Genomic DNA, 10,230 nt, shown 5'->3' with positions numbered 1-10,230 from the left:
AGAAAATTAAAGCATGGTAACAAGAAACATCGAATAAATTACGAATTTATCTTAATAACTTATCTATCGATACTTTCACTATTAATATATGTTTCTTAAATATAAACAACGGTTTTTCCTAATGAGGATTAGATTTCTCTTTTAACTTCATTTCCTGTTTTTCTTTTTCCTTGATTAAATTAACCTTTCGACTGATATTGTTTTTTTGTTCTTTTTCTTTTTATTGTTTTTTTTTTCTGTTTTTGTTTTATTTTATTTTCCTTCATTGTTTTTTTTTTTTGTGTCTCTTAGGCCAAAATATCGTTATCCGTATTACGACGAGAACGGAAGAGGTAAACTCTTGTACGGCTACGGAGGTCCCGATTTGTACGAATATAAAACGTTCTCTATTCTCGAAGGCATACATTAATTCTAATAAGATAATTCTATGTATATGTTATTTTTTGTTTTTGCTAAACAATTGTTTTTCTATATGTTAATAATGTATTTTAATGCGTGTTGTACAAGTAAAAATTTATAATAATCGCGTTAATTACGTTGTTTCTCTATCTTTAGTAAATTCATTTCTGATTTAAAGCATTATTTATTTATTATTATTATTATTATTATTATTATTAAGCATATAATAACAACAGAGAATATTTTATACGAATTATTGATTGACTATCATTTAAATAGAGGTATATTTGTACACGATTAAGAGCTTGCAACAACGAGAAAGAAAAACTAATATTATTCTTTCTCTTTCTTTTTTTTTTATTTATTTTCTATATAATATTATATTGTTTTTTTCTTGGCATAAAACAATGAACGTTTATAAAGATTGAATGTGTATTTTGTTATATATCTGATTAATTAATAATCATTTGTATTATTTATAATGTAATAATAGTCTCGTTGTTACAAGAAATGTTTCATTGTTCGTTTATGGAATCAAGGAACATTACCAGATCATTTATTTTCCATCCTATATTTTAATCTATCAATTCTTAAAATATAATAATAATAAATGGTATAAATTTGTAAATGTGTCTGCGTGTGTATGTGTGTTTGTATATATTTATTTTGACTATCTTTCGTAGAACGGCCAATTAATTTTGCATTAGATAGTAAACAACGCTATTATTTTTCTTATGATTCATTTTAATTAAGATATATATTTCCTATTACGCGATTAATGTCCCTTTTCTTATTTTATTTCTTGTTTTTTCAATTTTTTTTCCTGACGAAATATCGTAAATCGTTGTTTAAAGAATATACGACGACAGTGACGACATATCATTTTATTTATTAAATCCCATGGGGGGATAAGGGGGTGGGTTGAGGGGGGCTTGGTTCTCATAGAAAAAAGAGTTACGTGCGTATAATAATTATAGACGATATTTCAAAAGACAAATGGGTATAATATTTGAAAAGGTGCATGGAATGTGCAAAGATTATTAAATATATCTAACACACGTACAATCATAATTATTAAAGATAAGTAGTGTGACCTAATTATTATTATTATTATTATTATTATTATTATTTTTTTTCTTCTTTCTCTTTTCATCTTTTTCTCTCTTTCGTTTTTTTTTTCTTTACCCTTTCCTTATCCTTTGTTTTTTTGTTTCCTTTTTTTTTACGATCGCCGTGTTTCATAAGCGCAAAAAATTCTCGTCTCATCTACAATGCAAATATAAGTAGAGAGAAAAACGATGAAATATGTATAATCGGATAAAATGATTGTTTTTTTTCTTCTTCTTCTTCTTCATTTGTTTTTTATGTTTGTTTCCTTATAAAGGGTAAAAATACGGTTACAAATTATATGGGGTGGAGGGTATGGGGAAAAAAGAAAAGGGTAGGAGAGGGGAAGAGAAAAATAATATAAAAAGGATAAAAAAAAGAACAGGATAGAATAATATCTTTAACCGTTTGAAAATAATGTGTTTGCGCGCGCGCGCATATTTAAATTGCACAGATATATTCCGCAAGGACAATAATATCGAGAATGTAAATAGGAAAGAAAAACAAATAGAAAAGTAGGGATGTTACTTAATCGAAGGACCAATTGCTCTAGTCGATAATTCTCATTCATGTTAATTATATTCACTCCACGTGATCTTTGTCCGCCTTATCTTCGGCAGACTGCAACTGTCATACAAAGTCCATCTCTGATTTACTGTAGTATTGTCCACCAGTACGTCGCTTTTGTAGTAGCCTTTCCAGAAACTTTTTCATTTCACTAATCACAAACACACTCGATGTCAATGCAACTAAGAATAAGATATCTGAAATTTCAGAAGATAATATTACAATCTATTAGATTTATCGCGAATTTATATGATCATAGGTTGTATTCAATCCAACGATACATTTACCAAGCTTCAATGTACGATCTTAAAAACGCTATTATAAATTTAAATTTATCTCTAAGTATAAAAAAATAAATAATTAGGAAATATAGCATCAATAATTGATACACGTGTTGACCAAAAAAGAAGAGGAAATGGCTGAGTATCGGTGATTTATATTTGCATATATTAACAACATTACTTACCGTTTGCTGTTAATGCTTCAGTTTGAAATACTCTTTGCAATGGAGGAAAATAAATGACTAACATTTGTCCTATTACCGATAATGTTACAGCTACCAAAAACATTTTGTTACTCCATAATCCAATTGTAAAAATGGATTTTTTCTGTAAAATATAAATGAATATTATAATGAAACAATTAAAAAAAAGAAAAGAAAAAAGTCGTGTTCATCAATAATGACAAATATTCACCTGCGATCTACAACTTAATGCATTGAACATATCGAAGAAAACGAAACAAGTGAAGGTCATTGTCGTGTCTCGTGCCGTATGACCATCCGACGTCATCTAATAAATTCATGAAAAATACAAACATAATATAACAAATATAAATAATTATAATAGAAGTAACGTTTCTTACCTCTCTCTTGTAAACCCACGTTGTACCGGCAATTATAATAAAAGCAGATAATAATACATTTATTATGAGATGTTTTGTGATCATAGGTTCTTTAATATTTCGTGGCTTTTGTTTTAAAACATCTTTGTCGACAGGTTCAACTCCCAAACTGTAAAAATTAAAATTAAATAAATATATATATATTTGTAATAAATCAATTATATATTAAAATTAGAAAATTAAATTAATATTCCAAGATTTTTCAAACCTTTGAGCAGGTGGACCGTCCATAATAATATTAATCCAAAGTATTTGCATTGCATTTAATGGATTTGGTACGCTCATCAATGTGGCAAGAGCAATTAAAGATAATGCTGCTATACTTGTGCTCAATTGGAATCTTACGAAGTTACGAATGTTGTGGAAAATACCTTTACCTTCTTCAATCGCAGCACTAAAAGTACAAAATTAAAATGATCGTATTGTTAATCCTTTGGTTACTGAGATAACTCATCTAAGGGTCGTAGTGTACAAACGAATTTATTATGTTCTTACATAATCGTTCCAAAATCATCATCGACCAATATCATGTCAGCTGCTTCTTTGCAAACGTCAGTGCCATTTTTTCCCATAGCTATACCAATGTCAGCCTTCTTCAAAGCTACCCCATCGTTTACACCATCTCCTGTCATACCCACAATATTGCCTTCCCGTTGTAAAGCTTTTACGATACACAATTTATGTTTAGGTGTAACTCGATAAAAGACACTAACGTTTTCTATTAATTGTTCTAATTGCAGTTCAGACATCGAATCAATCTCGTCACCGGACATCAAACGTGAATGAAGTGTATCCAATCCAATCATATTCGCTGTAATAATAATATCATTGAAAGTTAAAAAATGTTAGTTAAAAAATGTGATAAAAGATAAAAATAATGTTTACTTATAAACAAAAACGTACCAATAGCAACAGCAGTTTCTTTAGCGTCACCGGTAACCATTTTAACTTTGACACCACTGTTCATCAGGGTTGCAATTGATTCGCGAACATGTGGCCTTGGTGGATCACATATACCAACAAGACCAACGTATACTAAATCTTGTAACGAAGTACCACGTGCAAGACCAATTACTAAAAACAAACGTATGACAGTATATGAGCAATAGTAAGAATAAAATCTCGATATCCTTTATCTTCATACTTATTAAACAGCACCTCTCAGCCCTTGTTGACCAATATCGTAAGCCTCCGTTAAAAATTCTTGATCTTTCTTTTGATTCAATGGATACTCTTGACCGTTCGCATAATATTTCGTGCATTGCGGCAAAATCTTTTCCATGGCTCCTTTTACAAAATATATTTCTTGTTTATTCTAAAAAAGGAAACAAAAAAAAAGAAATTGAAGTTCCAGGTGAAAAATTATAAATCGTTATCGAAGATCGTTGCTTACTTCGTCATATTTGGGTGCACATTTAACAGCCATCATCTTTTGTTCAGAAGAAAACGGATATTCTTGTAGGCGTAAATATTTTTCAGCGCAACCGTACATTCCAAATTTCATTGACAACGCTAATAAAGCACCTTCGGTTGGCTGGCCAAGTAAAGTGTCGTTTTGTATTACAGCATTATTACACGTGCTTCCTACTTCTAACATGTGAGTAATCGCAGCACGTGCGAGATCAATGTTGTCGCATTTTCTTATTCGTACTTCACCTTTATTATTGTAACCAGCTCCAGTAATATCAGCTATGTATCCTTCAGATGTTACGAGAATCGTAGCAGTCATCTCATTTTTGGTTATTGTACCAGTTTTATCCGAACATATCACATTAACACATCCTGTACAATGAAATCAAATAAATGGACACACATTAAAGAAATATGTATGATGAGTAATAATATGATTGGACAAAATCATAATTTGAAATTAAACCATCTTACCAAGGGTTTCAACAGTTGGTAATTTTTTAACAATAGCATTTCTCTTTGCCATTCGCATAACACCTAACGCTAGTGTTACGGTAACAACAATAGGTAAACCTTCGGGTATAGCTGCTACTGCTAAACTGACGCTAATTGTAAACATTTCTAAAATTGCCTTTCCTTGGACCCAGCCAAGTAGCATAATGATGCCAATAATACAGAATGAGTAGAATGATAATTGTGTACCCAAAATATCCATACTCCTTTGCAATGGTGTCTTTGGTGCTTCTTCCGCTTGCATCATTGTAAATACTTCACCAAATTCGCTCTTTTCTCCTGTATTTACTACCACACCCTATAAGATATATCATGTTTAATAGATAACTGAATGAAAAATCTAAACAATGATTTAAAATTTTTGAAACACTTCGACTTCTTACTTTGCCATTTCCACAACGCACTAACGTTCCCATAAAAGCAATATTTTTCTTCGAAGTTAATCCATTTGTTTTAAGTAAAGGAGCCGTTGATTTTTGAGCCGGCTCTGTTTCTCCAGTGAAGCTACTTTCGTCGATAGCCAAATCTATAGCTTCAAATATTCTAATATCTGCGGGTACTTTATCACCAATATTTAAATAAACTACATCTCCAGGAACTAAGTTACGAGCAAGAAATGTTTCTACTTGCCCCTCCCGTAAACTAAAATAAGAAAAATAATGAATAAGAATAAGACGTAAGAATAATTCATTATTTTGTGATTTCGCTATTGAAAATTTCAAATTATTTACCAGTGGCAAGTAGGAGGTACTAGTTTATTAAGTTCTTCCAATGATTTTTCAGAACGATACTCTTGTACAAATGCAACAGTTACAACTATTATGATAGCCTAAAAAAAAGAAAAATATAATATGTAAATGAAGAATCTATAGAATTATCATATTTAACATATTTGATATTTACCACTGTAATACTGACGGCATCATCGAATTGTTTCATACAAACACTAACAAATGCGGATGCGAGCAATAAAAGAATCAATGGATTTTTAAACTGGAAAAAAAACAAGAACATATATCAATCGATTAAACATACCTAATTCATAGAAAACATTATAAATTGTTAGGGTAACCATATAAAAATATAATAATTAAGAAAGAATGAGAATGTTACTTGTTCGATATATTTCTTCCACGTTGGTTCTTCCTCTTTAACGGTGAATTCATTAAAACCAACTAGTTGTCTCCTTTGATCGGCTTCTTGCCATTGAAGTCCTGTCCTGATATCAACGTGTAATCTTGCTGCTACCTCCTCAGCACCAAGACTTGCCGCTTCAGCTGTCGTTAACCACATTTTGTTATCCTTATTATTTTTATCCTTAAACATAAAATAAATATAATTAACATAATCCACTGATTGTATCGAATATAAACATGATTAGCTTAAAGAACGTTATATATTTATATTATAATAAATAAATAATTAGATATATTATTATTATTATTTATATATATATATATAGAAATGATTCCATGCTTGTTAAATGAAATTAACTGTGTGACGTTTTTCTAACCTGCAAATGATATGGCGCATAGTTAAATAACGCGGTTATTTTTCCAGATAACCAACACGAATTTATTTCATATTCAATTTCACATTTAATAATAACACATCACTTATGTTTACATAATTGTCATTATATATAGATAAAATAATAATACATTCTTTTATTAACGAAATAAAACATTGAATTCTGACAGCGCTTTTTTTTTTAAAAGAATTTCGAGGTTAACGCGCGTGCGTAAATAAATAAAAATAACTGGTATATAGTAAAATAAAAACGAAGCAGTGTTTATACTACTTTTCTATGTATAAATACATATATATGTATATAGTTTTCTCGTATACCGTATATATGAAAAATGAGCATGATAAATGCAAACATATGTCATGACGATAACAAACCGGCTAATGAAACGTGCACCAGTTTTATACGTAATTATATCTTCTCCATGTATCTGTGTGTAACAATGTGATGCATTATGCGTGGTATATGTGTGTGCCTTGTGTTCGATACGATCACGTGATCCGAAAAATGACACACTTATCGCATTCCGAACGATCAATTCCTACATTACCGACTGGGTCTATTATTTAAATAGGGAAATAGATGTAGAGGTTTCAAAAAATTTAATTTTTTTTCATAAATCATTTGCAAAACTATTAAAAGTAATTCAAGTAAAAAATTCCCAATGCAAATTTTTTTTAACTGACTTTTTTTTTTGGAATTTATGTATACTCTAATTTAAATAATTTTCAATCAATCATTTTGAAATTTGTTATATAGTTTCTCTATATAAATTCGCTTTATTTACATTACAAATTTTAAATGATATCTTTTGTTTAAAGTATTTTTTTTTATTGTACGAAAAAATGGCATAAAATCATCATGTTTTATGTTCACACCCCATCTATAAAAATTCTAATATTCAATTTTTCAGAGGAAAACGTAGTTCACATAGAAAAGACACATATATAAAAAAATAAAAAAAAAATAAAAAGGAAATTCTCTGAGTAATAAGTGATAAAAATTGCGGCTTTCAGAATGCACACAAACTGTGTTCGGTCAAGTAGTGGCGACCTACAATACGCGGCATCTGACATCTCCGTTATTTTTCTTGGAAAATCTTTGAAAATTTCAAAATATATTCTCAAATATACGTGTAAAAAATTAACCCTAACAATATTAATAAATTATATAAATTTTTCATTTGTTAAAAAAATTCATGAAAATCATTGTAAAAACGTTGTTCTACGTCTATCTCCTCCCGCCCCACCCCTCAACACACACCCTTAATTTTTGAATTTTCTTATAAATGAATAAATACAAATAAGTAAATGTAGAGACAAGTATAAAAACTTAAAAAATAATTATTTCAATTCGTTTAATATTTTAGAAAATTTCCTTTTAGTATATAAATTGTAATAAAATTTATCAAGCAGAGTACGAATTTTCGCGGGTATAATAAATTTCTTGTTTATCTAATTGAAGATATTTCATCTTTCGTTTGGAATAATTCGGAAAATATTTCTATGAATAATTTCTATAAAAAAAGAAACACATGAGAAGATAGGAATATGTTATAAGAGTGTAAATTAGAAATTCATTCTCGCGATGATACGAATACGAGAAAAAAAAATGATGATGGATCTATTTTTCTGTTGTATCAAATTAGATACTATCTTATTTTGTCAATAAGATAACTCTATGTGGTGTTAATTTATTTTAAGCAAAATTAGGACACAACGTTGGCCAATTATTCGTATTTTCCACGAATTCATAAATCTTTAAACGCGAGTTGTTTCTTGAATATATTTTTCTAAAATGTGCGATATATTAAAACTATCAAAAATAATGAAAAATATATACGCAAAAATTTGGAATTGAAATTTTTTCTATAAATATGCATAAATTTTTTTTTTATACACACATTCATTTTTCACGTGTTCTCTATTAAATATGACACACCGTGGTGATAATGAAATTTAATTACATGCAACTTGTTACGATCTTTTTTGTTTTTTTTTTTTTTTTATTATCTAAAAGAACATAAATTAAAGGTTTAAACAAAAAAAAAATAGAAAAAAACACGCTTCCTCACTTAAAAAAAAAAAAAAATTGGTAATTTGAATGCTTTATGGTGAACAACAGACTCACCCACGTTCTTCTTTCGAAAGATAATGAAAAATTTGTTTGGTCGCGAAGAAAATCAATATTATTTGTTGGCACATCGTGTTCTCGAGAATATCGAAGTTTCTTCTTGAATGCTTCTTATAAACTTGAAGCTTTTAATATCAAACAACTATATTGTTACAACGATATATAATCTAACGTAATTCCGATTCGACACACACGACTACAACGACAACGACGAGAAATTACAAAGAAGGATAAAAATATATTACATATATAAATAACAAAAAATATAATAGAAAAAAAAAAGAAGAGAGAGAAAAAAAAAAAAGAGAGAGAACAATGAAAAGGTAAGATAAAAAAAGTTAAACGTAATTGTGTAAGATGATGGGTCTAACGTTTCTGGTTAAATCAAAAGTATAAAACGACAGAGAATGGAAACACTCGATCGATACACGTTCGAAGAAGACTCATAAACTTAGAAAATTCATGGAATTTTAAATGAATACTTTTGTATTATTTATACGTAAAACACACACGTATGAAAATATATTATCTACTTTGTGTAATAATATTTAATCGAAAATCGATAAAGACGACAACGACGATAATGATGATGATGATGATGATGATGATGATGATGATGATGATGGTATGATTGTGATTATTATTATTATTAGTAATATGTCTTTTTTTTTTTTTTCAATTGAACAAGCATAAAAGTATTTTAAATATAAAAGTATGAAAATTATCTAGCCATTTTTGTTAATATTTTATTATTAGGGTGAACACAAAAAGTTCCCATTTTGTTTTTATAAATTAATATATATTAATAACTAATATTAATATTTTAAAAAAAATTACAAATATTAAAAATATTAATATATTTATTATTTCCATAAAAGAGTCAATTTTTTTACGAAAAAAAAAAAATAAAAAAAACAATTTCATTTTGTAGTTGAAAAAAAGTAAAGTTTTTAATAGAATAAATTCTTACGAACTTTTCATTCAATATATTTTAATATTGTTAATAATAATAATAATGAAAATATTATTTATTTTTTACCTCCTCGTTTAAATCCGCATTATTCTGCTGTTGTTCTTTGGGTTCCTTGTCAGGTGGTATCTCCAACGTTGCGTCGTCGAAGAATTGTTCGTATTTTGTACCACTGGTATCTTTCATTTCTACGCCACTGAAAGTTTCTTTAGTTTCTTTACAATAAATCTTTCTTCGTTTTATTATCAGATTCGTCTTCCTTCTTCTCCTTCCTTCTTCTATCCCTCTATAGAATATTTAAAATATGTTTCACCGTGAGAAGAATACAAAATGAACTTCAATATGTATATGTAAGTATCAAGGATATCGAACAAAATATATTTGATGATATAAACAAAAGAATGTATGGAATGTATTAGATTGATTAATTCATCGATTAAGATACATTTCATTGAAAAATAAAAAATAGAAAAATGTATAACATACGTTTGATCAAACTTACCTTCTTCATATGTTACCCTTGTTTTCTTTATTATATTTTTCTGGTTTTTGGTTCCTCTTTTTTTTTCTATTGGAGAACAAGAAAACACAAAATAATCATTAATTTATATACTTGTATATATATATATATATATATATATTATATATATGCGTATGTATGCGTTTAGCTGCATTGATTTGGTGCTTCGATAATACGAAG

General features: G+C 28.4%; 2 protein-coding genes across 3 annotated transcripts in view; one reads left to right on the top strand and one right to left on the bottom strand.

The window, feature by feature from the left end:
- LOC106788547 overlaps positions 1-903 on the top strand; it is a 1,753-nt gene extending 850 nt beyond the window's left edge. The window contains exon 3 of the mRNA XM_014751896.1: positions 292-903. Within this exon, the coding sequence (XP_014607382.1) occupies positions 292-409 (118 nt within the window). The 3' untranslated portion in view covers positions 410-903. The remainder of the gene's footprint in view (positions 1-291) is intronic.
- Positions 904-1,721: 818 nt separating this feature from the next.
- The window catches only part of LOC106788542 (calcium-transporting ATPase type 2C member 1), a 12,368-nt gene continuing 3,859 nt past the window's right edge, over positions 1,722-10,230 (bottom strand). The window contains exons 2-17 of one of the 2 annotated variants that reach the window (XM_014751890.1): positions 10,033-10,098; positions 9,600-9,816; positions 6,013-6,216; positions 5,803-5,892; positions 5,631-5,728; positions 5,283-5,541; positions 4,861-5,197; positions 4,370-4,758; positions 4,135-4,291; positions 3,880-4,050; positions 3,472-3,787; positions 3,185-3,370; positions 2,938-3,085; positions 2,769-2,864; positions 2,540-2,681; positions 1,722-2,270 (exon numbers count right to left, since the gene is read on the bottom strand). In XM_014751890.1, coding sequence (XP_014607376.1) covers positions 2,137-2,270; positions 2,540-2,681; positions 2,769-2,864; positions 2,938-3,085; positions 3,185-3,370; positions 3,472-3,787; positions 3,880-4,050; positions 4,135-4,291; positions 4,370-4,758; positions 4,861-5,197; positions 5,283-5,541; positions 5,631-5,728; positions 5,803-5,892; positions 6,013-6,216; positions 9,600-9,716 — 2,844 coding nt within the window. In that variant the 5' untranslated portion in view covers positions 9,717-9,816; positions 10,033-10,098 and the 3' untranslated portion in view covers positions 1,722-2,136. Of the gene's footprint in view, positions 2,271-2,539; positions 2,682-2,768; positions 2,865-2,937; positions 3,086-3,184; positions 3,371-3,471; positions 3,788-3,879; positions 4,051-4,134; positions 4,292-4,369; positions 4,759-4,860; positions 5,198-5,282; positions 5,542-5,630; positions 5,729-5,802; positions 5,893-6,012; positions 6,217-9,599; positions 9,817-10,016; positions 10,099-10,230 lie in introns of both variants that reach the window. The other variant, XM_014751889.1, reaches the window with a different exon arrangement.

The sequence above is a fragment of the Polistes canadensis genome, unplaced genomic scaffold, assembly GCF_001313835.1.
Source record: "Polistes canadensis isolate GaletaPanama2010 unplaced genomic scaffold, ASM131383v1 scaffold_143, whole genome shotgun sequence".
NCBI classification, from domain to species: Eukaryota; Metazoa; Arthropoda; class Insecta; order Hymenoptera; family Vespidae; genus Polistes; species Polistes canadensis.
Note: the sequence above shows the minus strand (reverse complement) of the source record. Positions and strands in the feature narration are given on the sequence as shown.